The sequence below is a fragment of the Megachile rotundata genome, chromosome 10 (genome assembly GCF_050947335.1).
Source record: "Megachile rotundata isolate GNS110a chromosome 10, iyMegRotu1, whole genome shotgun sequence".
Classification (NCBI taxonomy): domain Eukaryota; kingdom Metazoa; phylum Arthropoda; class Insecta; order Hymenoptera; family Megachilidae; genus Megachile; species Megachile rotundata.
This window is the reverse complement of record NC_134992.1, coordinates 16514835-16534620: the sequence shown is the minus strand read 5'-3', so window position 1 is coordinate 16534620 and position 19786 is coordinate 16514835. Positions and strand designations below refer to the sequence as shown.

The following is a 19786-nucleotide window of genomic DNA, read 5'->3' as shown; positions in this document are numbered from 1 at the left end:
TCCGCCACGGTTTCTCCTGCTCCATTCTCGTTTTTACTCTCTGTGCGCAAGCATATTTTTCGACGTTAATTATTCCGACTATCGAGTCTGTTAACTCTGAATGTTTTCGCGGTCCGAAATGTTATCGTGGCCCATCCGCTAACGAACAACGTCGCACCGAGAACGGGACGAGAAGCGTTTCCAAAATCGGATTTACCGGCTAGGGAATGAATGGACGATGGACGGACACGAAAAGAGAATGCGGAAACAATGTGCAACGTTCAAAGGATTCGTCCACGCGCGAAGGAATTTTCGTGGAGTACGCGGCATAAAATGAGGACGATGAAGAGGAAATATTCATCGACGACCGCGGTCCATCAATTTTCCGCATGAACCGAGGATTAGCCGTCGATGGAACAAATTGAAAACTGCGATCGCTTCGACTAACTTTGACTCGCGATAAAAAACAATCGGAACAGACATCGTATTCAAAGTCCCTCGATTTAAAGATATTTAATAATTAATCTCGACGGAAAGACGGTAAGTAAAAAATCAGCGACTCGAGAACAAGTTAGGAAGAAAGTTTTGAACGAAGAACGAACGCGGCGTTCGAGCGATCAATTATTAAACGATCAATTATTAAAAAAGGTAAAAAGTTTTTCCATGACAAAACTCACCCCTAACTGGCGAAGTTTTTGCCGCTGCTCCTCCTCGGTCGCGTATTCCGTCAGCAAATAGGATTTCAGATCCTTCAGGACCGTTTCTTGCCGCTTGTCCAACTTCTTCGGGCTCTCCGCCTCCGATTCCGAGTATCGATTGTCCGCGGCAACTTCGACCTCGGCCGCCGATTTTTCCGAGTACCCCGAATCCCTCGATTTAATTTGCTGCCAACGGAAACGTTTGTTTCGAATAAATACGGACTAAACGATTTCGAATGCATCCTGTTGCTCCAGTTTGTAACTCACCTTGTCGGAATCGACGTTCCGCCTTCGAATCGCCTCGGTCTCTTCGTTCAATCGATTTACAGGGTCTTCCGGCGGAAGCAGACTCTTCGGCACCTGCGTCTCGTTGCTTCCTATCAGGATCTCCTTTTGGGTGCTCAGCTCCTTCTTCACCGTAGGGACGCGTTTCGTTTTTGTCCTGCCACCCTCGCTCTGATTCGAGTTCCGAGCCTTTTTGTATTTCAATAACTCCGCCACCTGCAAATATCATCGCGTTCTGCCTAACTCTTCCTCTTCTTATATTTCGAAATCGATCGTTCCGAGCTGAACAATCCGATACGACTCGACCAAAAAGAGCAGCGCACGGTTCAGAGCAAATCTGGCTTCCCTAGGGGAAATATGGCAAAAAAGTTGAGGATCTACGGGTACGGAGGGATTTGCCATTAAAAGAATACAAGATCCTCGAAACGCGGATATTTGAGGACTTTGGGAATTTGTGGATTTAAAAGCGAATAAATTGCAAAGTTTACTCGGAGGAACAAGTGAATGTATTCCGATGTATTTACCGCGGGTGCAACGCAACGCGATAAAACAAGACTGCGAACAAATCGCGCGAAAGGTGTTCGACTTCGGTAACTCGTGTACCACGTTCGGGACATGTATCAAGAGACAGATAGGGCGGCTTTAAAATGTAAACTTCCCTCCTTAAGACGTTACAAATGGCTTTCCAATCGCGAATCGTCTCGGACCTGCGTCGATGCAAAGTACTTTCCGATACAGTCCACCTTTTAAACGTACACCGATAAACATTAAACGACAGGAAGGTTTTCCGGTGCGATGCCCTCCGAGCGTCTTTGAACTTCTATTGCTCGCATCCTTTTATCTTCTCTATGCGTTACGTTCCACTTTGCGCCGCGAGTTTCCGTTCGATAGCGATGCCCTCGACACGGCCAAACTGAATTATTACGTAACTTTGAATTTCTGCAGAGGCGATGCTTGGAATTCTTGGAGAACGATTCAAAGGTTCCGAATGAAAGGGGTAAATTAAGAACTAAAACCCTTTAACTAAGGTATATGGACTTCAGAGTGGATATTGTCCTTTGTTCTATGAAAAAGAATTTTTCGCTCGCAGCCGCTGCGAGTTAAGTAGCGAGTGTCCGTCGTACAAAGGAGCGTTGTACTTTGATAACGCTTCGACTATTTTTTCCGAGAAATTCGCGGGAAACAAGATGCTCGGAGATCAAACGCAAAGTCTTCCCGTTCGCAGCTCTCGATTTCCAATTTTCTCAAAGCCCATCTGGAATTTCAATTAAACTTGGACTATTCCTCGAATACGACTTACTTCCCCGTAATCTGGATTATAATCTGCGACACGAATGTGACTGGCTGCAAAAGTATCCGTTGCGTTCTCGCAAACTTTGCCTCTACGTGATTCGACTTTCTCGAATCAGATCCCATTGTACGCGAACGTAGATTAAACTTCCTGTACAGTTGGAATCCCATGTAACGCGGATAAACAAACGTGTCGTTCGATCAGAAACATCAGAATCAACGTTATCCTGGCGTACGGCCAATCGAATCGTAAACAGTGCACGGAAACAAAGTAAAAGATTGGCGAGGAGGGGTAGGTCAGGGTTGGGCCGTGGTCGGGTCAGGGTTCGCCCGGCAAACTTTTCCGACGAAACAGTGGTCAAGGCTGGACTCGTCGTTTCTGCGAGAGAAACCAGGTCATAGGGTGCAACGGGCACGGAACTGTTACCAACGAGTACGCCACATCGATCAATCGAAACTCCATTCCGTAGCTGAAATGAAAGCTGTCTGATCGCCAGATATTCCAATCTACTGCAATCCAACGGATTAGATATCCTGCAACTACCATCGCGAGCTTCTCTGAATCTATTTCAGCGACCACCTATAAAGCTTCCTCCGATTTCTTCGCCGACTTATTTCGACCAAATTTCCCTGTAACGAACGCGCTTCCGTTTCGCACCGATACCAAAGTTACCGACAGATTTAGAGATCTATCGAATAATCGTCTCGATATAACACGCGCACGGTTCACTTTTGGATGCACGCGACGACATTCTCGGTCAGAGACAGGTCGCACGAGGATGACCAGCGGAAAAAGTCGCACGCGCGTCTGGAGGTAGGTAGGTGGACAGAGGAAAAGAAAGTTGTCGGGCTGTATCGGGAAGAAACGACGGGTACCGAAGCGCGTGAAAGTCGATAATTGACGGAGTAAAGAGGATGCACCAACCTCTTGGTCGTATTTGTCGACAAACTCGTCGGTGATGGCCTCGTTGGACGCGACATCCTCGTCGGAATTGTCGGCGGTGATCACCTCGTGCGATTCGAAGTTGTTCGCGGGACCGGTAGAGGTTTCGTCGGCGAGCTTGCTGGACGTTACCGGGAACGCGTTCGAGTTCCTAGTGTCGTCTCTCGACATCGCCTCGTGCGACTCGACGACGGCCTTCAACTCGTCCTCGTATTCGTCCTCGCCCTCGTAATCCTCCTGCTCCTCCACCTCCTGTTCCTGCTCCACCTGCGACTCGTTATCGGTCCGCTCGACTCGTTCTCGCTCGCCTCGCGATCCAGGGACGTGTTCCGGTACGACCTCGTCCTGGCCAACGACGCCGCTCGACCCGGTTATGTTTGTCACCCAGCCGCTGCTCGCCTGCGAACAAACGAATTAAAAGCACTCTGACAGACGACGGATTTATTTGCCAGCTGCCTCGACGTTTCTATACGCCGCTTTCAAGATACGTCTAAATCAGTGTTGTCCGAAACTACGAGCTTCTGTATTATTTTCCAAGGGTGGATACGTTGAGCGATGGCGCAATAAATACTGGTTACTCGATAGCTGCGAAGCTGCCAAGTGGACACTGATTTATGACAAGAATCTACAGTTTTATTGCTATTTCGACGGAACAACGGCTTATCGTTTCGAGTCTCGTGTCGTCCGCGAACTTTCATAAGGATATTTCGATAGCCTTTCTTGCTCGAAATTTTTCTAGCCACGGTTTCCTCGGTTGAAGCGTAAAGGTTAAGCTTTCCCCGGATTCTCTCTAGGAGCTCGTTTAGCCCTTCCGAGTCTCCCTTCAGACCCTAGGTTCCCTCTAAGTCCTTCGCAGTCCACACGCTCCCTCGGATCCCCTAATTGTTAAGCTTCTTCTGGGTCTTAAGCTTCGTCTAGCTCTCCCTAAGTCCTAGCTTCTGCCCGCGTATAATTTCTGTCCATCGGCAAGAATCCAGGAGTCTCGGTAGACTTCTTGTTTCGGAGCCAACGACCGACTAAGGCGGAATACTTCTGTATTCCGGGATATCTCAAGAATGCGTTCGTTTCGGATCCAGTCGAAGCTTTAATTAAGTAAGTAATATCCGAAGAATGCGCCAATTAACGAAGTCGAGATTCCTACCAATTACTTTCCGCGTTTGTTTCGAGTCGAGAGTATAAAAGTGCAACGTTGATCGGGTTTACGATACATCGCGCGCGCGTTTTGTGCACGCGTACAAGCTCCCATCGTTGAAATCCGTTTGGGGAGATATAAATAAGTGCGAGCTCGTTTAGTCGGAGAACAACAACTATTAAAATTTCATGATGCTTACCGGGGCGGCGAGTAGCGATGGTTCCGGCTCATGGCTTCCGGTAACTGTAAGCAAAAACGAGATACGGGTTAGTTCATTGGATCGAGATTGCTTTTGCTTTCGTAACTGTTATCTCCGTTTTTTCAACTCGCGTTCGAACTTTCTTCTCGCTTTGTTCGCGACTCGTTTCGTAAATTACGTCGACGCGATTATGTTGAATATTACAAGATTTTTCGCGTTCCGGACGTCTGAAAGATAACGCGCGTTTGGAAGCGGAGGATTTTGGAAACGAATTTTGTCACTCGCAGTCGTTTAAATGGCTCAATCGCGAGGCGTGTAGTTAACGATGTGTTTATTTAACGTAATTACGCTTGGAGGGTACGTTTGTCGAGCCGCTCGCACGATTTTCCAGAAAATTCCGTCCGTGAAATTTGTAAATCAACGAACGAGCCCTCGTTGCCTTCCAGCCATTCGTTTCCATTACGTTTAATCCGCGAAGAGGCAACCTGCACTCTGTCGAGGCAACCGTATACGTCTTGTAATTCGCTAAAGATTCTTAATGCTCGAATTAACGATTATCGGTATTCGTTCGATCGAATTCGAATTTAAGAGAGAAGTCCATTTTTTTTTTCAAAAAATGTTGCGACGGTGGAAAATGTTGTAACAACAGAGCCTTTATCGAATGCCAGGACGGAGAGGGGACGGTAAAATTGGTAATTGCAACGTAATGGAGGCACCAGCAGGATGACAAAGGTACCAAAGGTTGTAATTGCCTGAGCCTGGCTAATGACGACTCTCGATAGGAGAGACTGCATCAATTAAACATTTTAATCACACGCTAACGAGCGAGCGAAACGAGATAACGGGCAGATCGTGTTGCGTCGAACAATAATTTCCCCGTCAGCCGATGAGAAAATTCAACTCCTCCTTTTCGCGTCTGTTCCGACGTTTTAAATTTTATGCGCGATAATGAACGCGAAATTAATCACCGTACCAACAACAATAAACGTAGTAGTTCTTTTCGCGATAGACGATATCAGTTCGAAATTTGTATTGTTCCGAAAAGAGATACATCACTCGCTTCGCGAATATTTCGAATGCGCGGTAATTTTGTTTTCATTAACTAACGGTTGTTGAACTTGGAACATTTTCTGAACGGAGCAATATTCAAAGATAAATGGAATTACAAACATATTCGTCTGAATAAATAGTGATTTATTACTCGTGTCAAATAATTCCTCGTGAAAACGATTGTTTTCGTTAATCGTCGAGTACGTATACGAGTTTATACACGAGTTGACGATTGCAATAAATCGTTGCACTTTGGGCAAATAACGCATATTTATTCGGAAACCGAAACCAAAACACGATTTGTTACACGAAGTGGACAGATAATTTAACATATTGCGTTAACGCCTGTAACTGCTACTACGAATTTCATCCAATAAACACAGCTATGAGTAGATAAAGAGGTCATGCGATATATTAATTATTTACTCCGATGTTGATTTAAAGTCTCCCTAAATTATACCGCCACCGACGGTAATGATAACATTTCGATTAATCTTCGATCTACAATGAATTTGTCAGTTTATCAACGTTTCATAAATTCAACATTTCAAGACGAAAGAAATAAAATTAAAAATATAACAGGTACTTTGGACACTGTTTCTTTCTGAATCCCCCAATACGAACTCGTGTCCAAGTAGACCCTATTTGAAGCATTTAGAGTATTTCTCGTAACTAAAGCGATAACGAGACCGTTTGTTCCGACTAAATTTAGCAGACTGTAATTCAGCAACACCCTGTATAACAATAACCGGGAAAGCCGGGAAGTAACGAAGCCACGGACAAGAGCCGTAAAAGACTTATCGGGCCGAATATTGGTCGACGCGCATCGTGGCCGTGGTTTTCCGATACTTCATCCCCGTAATCCCGCCAGGACCCCGCACCTTCTTCCTCAGCCATCCCTTTCGAACGATCGTAGAGCAAGCAATCTGCCAGCTGCACCCTCATGAAAAAGGTATCCCGAACGTGGCTGGAGAACCGATTAATACACGGCTGGCGAACGCGAAAAATAGGCCGCGAAATTAAACGAACTTTTAAACTCGACTCTCGATCCGATGTTTTTATCTCGATTAACTCCATCGATCCACCGACGAAAAACACACCGATCGATCGATCGATCGTGCGCGAAATTCTGTTCAATGAGGCTGCGACTGAAAGAAGATCGGTTGAATTCCGATTGATACGCTGCGAATACTTTGTAGAGATTGTTCATTGAACAGGATTACCCTCTTCCTCTTTTTTTTCATTTAACAGAATTTGCTTTTGCTCCCTTTATGGATAGATGGAGAGGTTCGTGCCGTTCATTGGAAGAGTTTCAATGGAGAATATTCATCGAGGGTAGGCTTGGCGGATGAAACGATACTTGGGATCATTTGAGTTTCAATGGGTCGGATATTTGTTTCTATAGATAATATTATTCTTGCGCTCGTACGCGCTTTGTTCGTCCATTGAAAGTAATGGAGTTAAATCTTTAACGCTTTAATTGGCGCGACGGTAATCGCCGTCGTAAAAATACGCTCCAGCGTTCGAGCGCGGAACAAGACGGAACTCTGTTACGAATAGGAACAGCATTGAGTCGCTCCCGAACGATTACACGCAATTTTAATGCCGCATTATCGATTACGGCGAAGAAATTATTTACCAATTAACTGCTGCGAATCAATTAGGAGATAATTTTGAAGCTCACCGTTATCAGAGGAAACTGCACGAGCAGAAATTAAAGCGAATCTCGAAAATGAATATTTAGAGGTCTCGCGAAAGTTTGGTCCAACGCAACGGTTGCAACTGGGAGGTCCCTGATTAAAATTGAAACGGTTCATCGAGGAAAGCTGTCCTTCTCTCACGATTAAGATTCCAACGCGACCTTACGATTGGACGGGAACAGGTTCTCGTATCCCGTTATCGATCCCAGCTACGTGTCAACATCGATTGAATCTATAATCCTTCACAGAGGATTAATACGAGAGCCCTTTGGCTGATGTCAAGGGTGTGGGATTCCGTGTCCGCGTATCGATCCTCCTAATCAGGCCGTGTCGGACAAATCATCCTGACATTTGATCGTAAATGCAGAAGGAGATACCGCGTGATCGATCAAACTCCCTCGAGTACCTACCGGAATATTTTCGACGTTCGACCGTCGAACGAAGTCGCGTATTTCGAAAACGCGGCAAAAGCATATTTAGTCGAGCAACGTAATATTTCGTTAATTCCTTTCGACGTAAACATTATTAGCAACCTCATATGCGAAAGGATCGCGTAACCGGATAAACTTCAGCGTTTCATAAAGTAATACCAACGTTTCAAGTCGATTGTTGACGTTCGAAAATTGCGTAAATTGCGAACGCGCTTTAAAGATGATGGTTATTTAACCATTAATGATGCAAACGATGTTGAGACGCGGTGTTAAGCAACCGTGAAATGATGTTTACACTGAAAATGTTCTAGTACCTACGGTATTTTGGTACGATGTTATTCCAGTAAATATTTTCCTTGTGGTGTACGACCCTTGCAGAACGATCAACCCCTGTATTCCACGGAAAGCGTTGCGACGGCTTATGAATTTGATACCCACCGTTCAAAAAATCGGAAAGACATTGTGGCTATCCCGAATTTCGAGGCAAGTTGGAATAATTCGAAACGAAACAAATGTTGGTGTTCGATAAAGGACGGATCAGTTCGTCGAACAATAATTTGTCGACGGACGTCGTGTAACCGAATGGTCCCTTTGTTTCCATGAACGGTGACTAATCGACGGATTAACGACGAAGAGGGATCGTTTCCGGTCGAAAGGATGGCCCCGGAAGCTGTCGCGTGTTTCCATAAAACCGCGTCTTCCTCCATTCTCTCTCTCTCCCTCTCTCTTTCTCTCTGTCGGAGCCCCTTTGTCTGCCAACTGTCTGCTATGAATTGCAAATTACCTTTGATTCGAGTGGAAATGGCCGCGTTCATTGATACAGGATCTCTCTGACGTTTTCTTCTCTAATTATTCCATTACCGTTTTAAGAGAAAAACGGAAGATTTCAAAGCGTATCGTTTCGAATATTAAATACGAAGCATTTTTCGTCGACAGTTTGTATTCTCTTTGCATATTTTAGATCATTAGAATCTTTCGACTACGAGGAGGAAGAGGTTCCTCGAGGGTACCGTTTTCTATGTACTTGGAGTTCTCTTTAATCTTTACGTTTCCTTCCCTCCTGGATTCCCTCAAGGAATTTTAAGAAACCTTCCTTTTCCTATTTTCAGACTTCCTACCCCTGCTTGGCTGGCTGCAAGTTTTTAATTACATTTCCCTTTCGTTTATTTTGGACACCGTCCCGACTCTTGTTTCTCGGTTTCTTCTCTTGATCTTCCGCTTTCTTGGAACTCTCCTATCTCCTCGTTGCTTCTTCGAACAACCACCCTCCTTGTTCTCAATTTTTTATCACAGAATACTCGGTGAAAATTTTTCAAGACTAATTAAATTGCATACAACACCGTTTAAACGATAAAAGACGGATCGTACTCGAAATATTTGAAAACAGCTCGAGAAAGCGGAAGGTTTAAATCGCGGATAAACAACATTGAAATTGAAACTATTGCAGCACTAGGTACTCGAAAAGAGAAGTAAAGGTACGGCAGTAAGATTATTTACCGTCGCGTTATGACGCTTCGTTTAACGAATAAATAATGTTTCAACGTTTAAGACACGATTCATCCTCGTAGTTTGCCTTTGCTCGTGTTCGCGCTTCGATCGCGCTCGAAAGTTTCGCCCATCGAAGTTTTTGGAAAGAGGAAGTCCTTTTGTCCGGGCCGAGTTCTCGTAGATCGCGACTCTCCAGAAATAATTTAGCATCGAGGACATCGTCGCGTCGTTCCGAGTTCAACACTCGAGAAACACTCCGCTACTCGCAGATGGGGCCAAACAAAGGGAACATCGTTCTGTCTATCAGGGTGAACTGTAAATACCGTGTATCGAAGGGTTATCCTCTCGACAAGTTTCGCTCTCCAACGTTTTCGACGACACTGCAAACGCTCTGTAGTACTTTTCGAATCGGACCAAATAAATCTCTTCGTTAACGCGTTTCTATTCTATCTGTAGAATATTTATCTGGATATACGCGCACCAAAGAGCGGCAGTTTCGTCGCTTTGATCCGGAATACCGACAAAAATCTGTTTCCGTCTGTCGGAGCAGAACCACCGGGCTAGTCGAGGAAAAAAGTAATTACACGCTTCGTTCTAACGAGTTTCACCGGAGCAGCGTTAATTTCCTGTGAACGTTGAACCGCGGACCGGCATCGAAATCAACGCCGACCACGGTAGGACGTTCCACGGGAGAAGCTTGTTTCGGAAACTTTAGATTACGCGAGAAAACAGCGCGATGGGAAGTCGAGAAACAGCGGCACGTCGCGTTATCGCGCGGTACAGCCCTACAATTACTTGCCGCCAGAAGGGCTGGGAATTGTAAGTAAAACCTGGCCATTCAACATGGTTAAGAAACGCAATCAGCCGTTGTTTCGAGCCGTGCAATACTCTTTCTCCGTCTTTATCTTGCTCTGGTTCGTTCCACGAATCGTTGGGGTTGCGATTGCATCGGTAGCGGGGTTAATTTACAGCCGTAAGAAGCAACGCTGATTTACGACAACTTACTTCCACTAGTAACAACTTGCTTAACGGTGCTTTATTTCTCGCGTAAAAACGAGCCTGAATTTTACAGATTTAAACGATTCCTTTCGCGGTGTATCCCGTTAATTAACCGGGCGAAACATTCTATTCCCAAGGATATTTATTTTCTATCTCGGCGAAAGATTAATATTGATTTTTTGGTTCGCGCAAACAGGCTGGGTCGAGAACCGGCCCCCAAATCGAGTTAACGGAGATCCGCTTGAGAAAAACTTTTAAGCGACTCCCCTCGAGATTTATCTCGAAACTTCCACGAGAACTTTCACCTTCGACCCCGCGAGCATCGCGGCTTCGGGCTGAAAACGCCTTCCATCGATTTCAAAAATTCTCTACGCGATATCGCGAATTTCCGTGTCGTCGACTGTTCGTAAGAAATTTTCTCTCGATTATCGACGATCTTTTTAATAACCTTCTACGCGTTTATCTTCGAATTACGGTTATCACGGTGATCTCTCAGCGAGGCGAGATAAATAAAAAATCGTGAAAGCGGTTGAAAGTTCTTGGACGTCTTCGTGGACGAAGAATCCATTGTGTCTTACACGAAAGGGATCACCGTGGCTTTACCGAGATGAACTTCGAATTCTCCTCTTGAACGTTGCTAAATCCTCCCGACTTCGTGCCACGGGAACATATTAAATCTTGGCTCGGCGGTGATCGACGATTTTAATCGAAACGGACTGCGTCGACAAAGTCGAATATCATAAATCGAACAAGGCGACGAAAATGAATCGGCGCGACAGAACGAATATAAATATTTGAATAAACGCAGGCTGAAGCGAGTAGCTTATCCGACCAGTGAATTTCACGGAGTTTCGATTCCGGGTGATCGATATACGTTTCGGGATAATATCTGTTTAGACTAGCTCGGCCGTTCGAAAATGTCGAAAAATAAAAAAAACATCGATCAGCTTTTCTTCGCGCGGAAACAGCCAATCCGAAGAACGCTCAACCGGGATTTATTTTTATCGTCATTTAGAAAAATATTCCAACAATTTATGCGGCATCCGAGCGTGATTTACCGTGACATGTATATTGTGGCCGTGTACGAACAGCCGCGGCTGTGAAATATTTTTAACGCGGCGTTATTTACAGCTTGATTTCACCCTTTTATACCGGCAAAAGTCATTTTCATCCACGACGCTTTTCCATTTATCACATCGAACGGGAGTACACTTTCAATTCATGGAATAAAAATGAAGCTCGACGAACAGCTAGAGAGGTTGATAACACCGCGAGGAGATATTTCGTATCTTCGTAATCTCATTTACCGTACAAAATAATTTAAAAATACATATTTTCAAATTTTTCGACGAACCGCTCGGTAGCTGACGGCGTCGCGTAGCAACGCGTTATATCGCCGCCCGTATCGTTGCATTATCGCGGGCCGCATCTCCGTGCATTACATTTCAATGTGTCGCATTATCGAGCGTTGTATTACCGGACATTCGAATACCACGCGTTGTATCACCGGACGTTCGAATACTACGTTATTGCATCGCTTTCGTAACGCGACAATTTGTGCGATACCCTCCGACCGAGAACACGAGATTCAGACACGCGAAAAGCAAATTATCCGGAGAGAAGTATCGGTGTAAAGGAAAGCGAAGGTGGATAAACCGAAGGAGGCAACGGGTAGCCCGAAGCTAAATTCGCGACTCGATGAAATTCACGATGCAACGGAGCTCTTCTGTCCGCGTTATTAATACATACGTAATAAGGGTAATTTGCTCGTGTAGCGAGCACTCGAAGGAAAACGACGATTTTATCTTTGGTCCCGAGGATCGTAGAGATCTCGAGCCGGGACGAGAACGAGTAATTTCATTTTCGACGAAACGGCGAACGCTGGCAAACGTACACGAATATACGGACACGTACTCGTGCGTTTCACCGTACACACACACACGTACACGCAAAGTCTACCCCTGCTCTCTTCGTATCTACCTTTCTCTCGATCTCTCTCCGACAGCCCGTGTAGTTCGCTTTTCTCCGTCTAGCGTGCCTATATCATCCGTTACATGTGCGACTGCACATTGCACCGCCGGAATACATGACCGGAGTAAATACTGCATAATGGAAATGCGGTTACTCGAATTGCATAATTCCGTATTACGTTGGCCGAACTCTAGCGACGCGGCAACATCACCGCGAATTGCTTGACGATTTTCTGAGAGGCTGATTATAGAGCAGAAAGCGTTCGTCCTTATTCATCGAGCTGATTCTTGGTAAGCCGGTTCGAGAGGGTCCGTTTGATTCCGCCGACTAAAACTTCCTCCACTACGATTTCCCGTAATGCCATATTTACTGTTCCTGTTGGACTTTCAATTCCCCTTTTGCGCTGTATGACTCGTTTCGGTGATCGCTTCATTTTCGTTTAGACTTAACTTCCAAGCGACATTATTCTCGATCGATGAAGAAAGTAGGAGTGGAAAAGTATATTATTTTTATTTATATTATACGTAGTTAACTTCGTTAATGTTCGAGATACCTAATTGACACGGTTTACAACTTTAGGTACAAGCATTATTTTTCGTGTTCGCTTGTACTTATGAAATGGCATAATTCACGAAAACGCGTAACAGGAGATGCAATTAATGCCACGAAGAATCTTCCTCGTTTGCGAATTTTCGCTCGTTTCCGGAATTAATTCTATAGCACGGTTGCCGGTATCAGGGCAATACTCGTTACGAACCGCTGGAAAGATAGCTTCGGATCGTCGATCTTCGTTGCGAAGCAGAGAGCGCGATAAAAGTCGAACGTGGAAAAGCTGTAAAAACGGGAGATCAGAAATCTGAAAAGTCGGGGAATTGAATAATCGAGGGAAAGTAAAAAATTGGAAGCCACAAAAGTTAGGAAGTTGGAGAGCTGGAAAAATGCAAGGTTACGAAGTTGAAAAGTTGGGAAACTGGATAACCGGAGAGGTAGGAACATCCGAGCAAGTTGGAAGGGCGAAGGGAAAGTCGAAAAGCTGTAAAATTGGGAATAGCGAGGAGGTGAAACGGCGTTAGTCGAACGATAGGTCGAAAACGAAGTAAGTCGAAAGAAAGTCAGTTGTAACGGAGTCCGTAATGCTTGTCCGTGCTTCAACTCTCGGGGGTTGTTCTAGGCAGCATCCCTCTTGTCGCTCGTACGTGTGATTCTCTTCCCGGCTTTAATGCTTCCCACGGCGTGCTGCGTCATACATTATAATGCTACTTCGAGTGTACGCCAGACCCGACTGGAGAGACCGTGTTCACAGGGAATGCAAAAGTGAAGTTTTATGTCGCCCATAAACGATGCATCAACGTACACGCTGGTTCGTCCGTTTTCTGGGACAACGGAAAAATATCTTTCCCTTTGTACAAACGGGAACCGACTTTTTCTCTATTGCCTTATCTCCCCGCTGGTCGCCTCTGTTCTCTATAAGAAAACACAGCGATCAAGCTTCTTATCGATACACGGCGCAACACTTTTCATTTTTCAACTTTTGTCGCTTTCCACCCTTTTAACCTTGCACTTTACGTTTCTCCAACTTTTCGACTTTGCAAAGCTTCTACATTCTCAGCTTCGCAATTTCTCAACTTTCTATCTTTATAACTTGACACTTTCCCGGCTTTTCAACTATGCAGATGTCCACCCTTTTACAACTTTCCGCTCTTTCAACTTCGCAACTTTCCACTTTCGCAGATATCCAATTTTTCAGCGTTTCGGCTTCGTAACTTTCCATCTCGCGAGTTTCGCGATTTTCCATTATTCCAGTTGGCCAACGGCCCGATTTTCCACTGTCCTACCGGTAAATGTCTTTTGTATCTCGTTATTTTTAACGGATCGTTAAAGCGCAGACATGTTAGCTTTCCAGTATCGAGCTCTTCATTTTTACAGCGTACTATACTCCATTTTACGGTACGTTAGAAACGACAAGTAAGACGGAACATAAAATGCACGAAATCGTACGAACGACGCACGCTGGAAACAAAGATGTTCGAAAGCCATCCCCATGGTGGGTATCGCATTTTTCAGATTTTCCTTAACTCCTGTATCTCGCCACTTCGTACCGCATACTCCGCAATTCCACGAACCAGCGGTATTATAACGAGAAACCGTCGGAAAAACTGAATTTCCATCGTCGTTGCAGTTTTAACGCGCATTTATTCTTAATTAGAACGGGCGGCGTTGCAAATTGTTTAAAGTATTAATCCGTAATCACGATGCTAAAATTCATCCGCGAAAATGCACACCTCCGTCTCTGTTTCTGTTATTTTCCGCTGTAATGAAAAATGTCAATCACGTGTCTGTTACCTTCGGAGAGGAAAAGGTAGCCAGACATGAAACTGGAAATGGGAAATCATTCGTTCGTGGGGGGGAAAATTGCGAGGTAAAGGATAACCTTCCATGCGGAAGAAGTTCACGAGAAAAGAAATACATTCAGAAGGAAGTTTCGAAATTACGTCGCGGAAAATAATAACGTGACCCCATCCGGAGTCCCGCGAAATTGCTGGTCGCTCCGCGAGACGCGGAAGAAAAATAAGCAGAAATCTCTTCCTCTCTCTCGCGGACGGTAGTTAGTAGGAGTTTTCGCGAGATCAGCGAATTCGTATTGAAATCGCGTCGAAACGGGGCGACGCGACGGGACGAGATGCAACAGTCGGCCGGAAGCTCGAAAGGAAAAATTTCGTTCGCCGAAAGCTCGCTTTCCTGCGAATCGTCGTGAATTGCACTCTCCATTATGATATTTCTGTCACCTTCTTTCTCTGACAAGATAAGCTGCACCGTATTTCCTGGCTAGACAACCAGACGAAAGTGGAGCCCGGAGAAATGTCTGCTATTCGCGTAAATCAACGTTTGCAAACGGAATGCTTTCCACGTTGCACCGAAGAAAAAGAAGAAACTTCTACCGCGTTAAGAAACTCTTTCTATCTCTCTGCTGAAAATGACGAGTCTCTATGTTATCTATTTTCCGAGATACCCTTTAAACGAGTTCGAAACTGTTACGGCGTAAACGCACCGATAATATCGAATTTTATCGAGAATACGCTTAAAGAATATCGAAATCCGAGCGCCTCTAATTTTATCGTCGAAATTTCTTCCAAATAAATTCTTTCGTAAAGAAGGAGAAAAAAAACCTTTTCGCTGTTATTTACTTGGTTCGCGGAATATAACCCGTAACGAACGAGCAATTTTTCTAAAATAACACTTTTTCTACTCCGTAAGACGGTCGAGCAAAATAATTCAACGTTTTGCTTCGCTCGGACGTTCCCTCGTCCAAGTGGGATTCCGGTGTATACCAACTTCCAAATGAATTCTCGACGAATTTTCCGGCGCAAATGAAAAACCAGAAAATCCACTAACCCGAGACCACGAGGACATGCATAAAATAGTGCGTCGCCTTCAAGAGGATGGCGAAGAACGAGCAATTTAAACGGCATTAAAGAAACGCGGATACGCCGGACGAACTCTTTAAATTGCCTCGCGACACTCGCGTCAGCCGGAGTAAATAGGGGGTGAGGGAAAAAAGAACATAAAACATTGCCACTATAAGGATATTAAGTGAAATTGAACAGACGACTCGGACTCCGGTGCATTTCCCTCGGGTCGAAGAAAATTAAAGCTCGCTAAAACTTCGGATTTGTTCTTTAGAATTAATTACGCGGTAGAATCCGTTGTCTTTCTTCAAAATACCGTTCAAGTTTCAACGGGAGATGGAGCTGTTTACCGAGTACGTTTGTCGGAATGGAAGAACTTTCAAAATTGTTATTTCGCACGCTCGAGGACACAATTTATGCAGCCAAACGTACGATGTTCAACTGCTGCGTTCTTTGTTATACATTGTCGTTTACGCGGCTTTCGAATTTTTCAAACGCTGCGCGGAACAATTTCTTCTCTGTACCGTCGATTTTAAGAATTTCTCGCACGTACGATTTCGTTCGTGACAATATAACGAGAGAAAGGTAACTGTATTCGTCAACGTCGGTCTAGTCCGATTCGAAACGCGATAGATCCCCGTATAACCCGCATTCTTTCCGGTAAATGGAAAGAATCTGCGTCGAGTACGGTATACAGAATTTATCGGAAAGAATTCGACTTGTTGAGAAATGTGAAGAAGCTTCCATCTCGTCGCCTCGAAAATGCGCTCGACGCTGGATTTTTTCTAATAAATAAAGAAGAATCTACGCTGTGCAAAGTCTGCCGTATTTGTCAAACAGAATCCTGGTTATTCTTTGGCGGAGCGTGAACGCGAAGCTTCTCCATTTACGTATTAAAATATTAAATAACGTCAAGTCGAATAAGCGATATCGTCGCCCTATGATGCGGACACGACAGATTCCCGTCGAAATTCGGAGGCGACAGTCGGAGCATTAATTTCGGAAAACGGCGAAATACGAGCGAAGATGAAAGAAGGCAAAGAGCTGCAGGGCTGCGGAGAGTACAAAGGAAAAAAGAAAGCTACCAGTCAAAGACAAATATTTGACGGGAGTGGTAGGCGTCTCGATCGTAACGGGCCAATATCCAAGCACCGTTTCCCTCTTTTTCGATGCTTACGCGACACCTTTATCGCACCACGGTCCCTTTGTGTCCCGGAAAAATAAAAGTCCAAGTTCGGGAAACACGCGGAAGAAATCGTTCCTCTGGTCACCGTCAGTTTCTAGTCAACGAGGAACAACGGATCGATAATTGCTCGTTTCAACGAGGAGGAGCCTGAAACGTTACTTGAACGCCGTTGGAAAACAATTGTTTCGAGGAAAATCACTCCTGGGAGGAACTGAGGCGTCTTGCAAATTTTGATGAAATTGCTGCTACGAAGCGCTTCCGAAATTCCCTGGCGGGAACGAAAAGTTTCGGAACGGTGTTCGCGAAGCGGCTAAACATTCAACAATTTTTTATATCGTTAAAGGAACGTTACCAATTGTTTTTAATTTATAAACGCGATTAGGAAAAATGCCAGGAGAAATCGATGGATAGCCTGATCGGGCAATCGACTGGAGCAAGAAGTTCGCTCGTGTAATTGCCGGTATTTACGGAGTGAAACGGTTAAACGAGCTCGTAGAACGCGTTTCCGACGGTTCAGTTGCAAAGAAATTCCCCGAGTCGTGGAAAGTTTGATCGGGAGGTAACCGGAAGCCCGTCGCGGGACCCTCTAGCTCGTTCCCTTCCTCCGCTCGGCCGATTCGCTTCCTGTTACGAACTCGCCGTCTTCTATTCGATTTCCGAGCAACTTGCCGATTCCAGTTGAGCCCAGCTGACCGGTTCTTGCTGCCCTTCGAGTAGCCGAGAACGACCGACCGCGAATCCTGCTCTCGATAGAGCTGCGAAAGCTTGAGGGACGAGCTTCCAAACTAGTGCAATGTTGTTAACACTGCGGGCATTTACGAGTAAACTTCCTTAAGGATGATTAACGAAGCGTGAACTGGAACTGGCGGTGCTTAAACGGTCCTACGAATGTATAGCCGACAGTTGCGCGTCCTTTTATCGAATATTGCTGGAACAGCGTTTGATCGTCTTGTAAATTCTTCGATTCCTCGATTGGAAAATTTATCACCTACGTTTGTACACGCTCTTACAAGTTCTGAGCCTTGAAACCTAAATTTCAAGTTTCCAGGTTTAATTAAAAATAAAGAGGAAAGGAGGAGATTAGAACGAGGGTATCCATGATCAGGGGGAAATAAAGTGGCAGAAAGGGGCGATGGAAAGCGAAGTTACAAGGGAATCGGGTTGAAGGTCGAGGAAACAGACACTCATAGTCGCTATCCAACCGCGTACTGTAACAATTAACCTCGTGGAACGCATTATCGCGATCTGACCCGGCTGCGGTGTAATCACCTCCTAGAATTACGATTTACCACGAACCCCGACACCGAACTCCTCATTAAATATTTAAAACGGCGCCACGTTGCTACCTCCGGAGGGAAATTTTAAGATTACCTTCATTAATTAGCATGAAACACGCATCGAATCGGCTATTATTTTTGGACGAATTACCATTTTCGTCGAGCACGGTACAGACCGGTATCGATATTCGATCTTGGCTGCCTCGAACAATCGATCGGAGGAACTCGAGACATTTTTAATATTGTACCATCGATTCGGAGCACTAATCCGCGAGCCCGAGATTCCTCGTTCGTCCCAGAAGAAGAGGCGATTTTAATTCCGGAGTCGAAGACGAATTACCGCAAGATTACCAAGAGGGAGGAGACAAATCGTTCTTCTTCAGAGGGTTTCGATTCGACTTCGACTGCGACAAGGGTAAGACGCGCATATCTAATTGCACTTGCAACCGGAACAAGCTAGACAGTTCGGATAGAGGATCAAGCGCCAGGAGCAATGAAAAGGGTTCCTGACAATGTTAGCCGGATGTCCAAATCGGATTAAACGAAAGTAAATGGGGATAGTGGATTGGATTAAGTAACTTGGATGTCAGTGGAAGCGCCGTGAATTTCATCGGACACCTTACTCTGTCAACGATTCCGTCGATAATGCACGGAAAAAAATAATATACGGTGAAAATTATCGACTTTCGATATCTCCGTCGACGGAAAATTGCGGTAGTAGGTACAAGTCCAGATACGCCAATAAATAGTCCTCGATTATCGGGATTTTAAATCCTAGTTAAAAAGTTTTATAAATCTTTTTCGATTAAAGTGCTCCTGCGGTGGCGTAATTAAGGACGATCTAAAATGAATCTAACGCGTGCGTTATTGAACAGAATTCTTTTTAACCGGTTAAATCTCTAATCTTTTCGAGCGTGAAATAATTCATTCGAATTATTGTACTGTAAGGAGCGTACTGTACCGCGAACACAAAGGAACGCGACGTAATCTTTGTCGCGAATGGAAAAAGTTCAAGAGGCGCGTGATTCGTCGCGAGAAGCAAACGCACGCGGCATAAAACGTGCGCCGCGATGAGATGGCCGTTGTCTGACTATTGATCGACCTCTTCTACTGTCCGACAGCCCCATTAAAGGTTCGCGTCACGTCGGACTTTTTTTTATCACGGTTGCCCATTATACCGATCACAGAAGCTGGTTTTGTTGGACTTTGCAATTTTTTCTCTCCTTTTCTCATGACATAGTCGCGTGAAATTCATTGACTCGTCGACACCGATACGATGGTTACAGCACCGTAAATTCCTAGCTTTATTTCGTAAGCGATATTAAAAGCTGACAGCTCTTGTATTATTACGCGAGCTGATTCGGGAGAGGTAACTGTTTCCAATGAAAAATAAAATGACTTAAATTAATTTTGTGATTTCGAATCATGTATACATGTTTCCTGAATTAATCGGTGGATGGTCGAATAATTGAACGAAGCTATTCGAGAACGTGTTCGTGGAAAGTGACGATTTTAGCGGGAATCTATCCTGACGCATCTTACCGAATTAACAACGAACGTTCGCGTATTTGCTCGAGCTGTTTGCCATGCAGATTAACAATTAACGGAAATAGTCGGTCGGGATATGAAGATTGTTTAGAAAATAAACAGAGACTAAGAGCACTCCTAGGGTGTTCGAAGGAATATTTGACGAGTACTCGGTCCTTTCTCTCGACGAATCGATCTTCGACTTTCCTGCGACGCGAGCTAGT

At 44.8% G+C, this 19786-nt stretch overlaps 1 protein-coding gene across 5 annotated transcripts in view; it reads right to left on the bottom strand.

Annotated features, from left to right (window-relative positions):
- LOC100876062 (uncharacterized) overlaps positions 1 to 19786 on the bottom strand; it is a 91341-nt gene that overhangs the window by 12388 nt on the left and 59167 nt on the right. For 3 of the 5 annotated variants that reach the window (XM_076536722.1, XM_012294689.2, XM_076536724.1), the window contains 4 exons: positions 4527 to 4570; positions 3178 to 3594; positions 945 to 1178; positions 657 to 863 (listed from right to left, as the gene is read on the bottom strand). In XM_076536722.1, the coding sequence (XP_076392837.1) occupies positions 657 to 863; positions 945 to 1178; positions 3178 to 3594; positions 4527 to 4570 (902 nt within the window). Of the gene's footprint in view, positions 1 to 656; positions 864 to 944; positions 1179 to 3177; positions 3595 to 4526; positions 4571 to 6457; positions 6573 to 19786 lie in introns of those variants that run through there. The other 2 variants (XM_076536721.1, XM_076536725.1) reach the window with 2 other exon arrangements.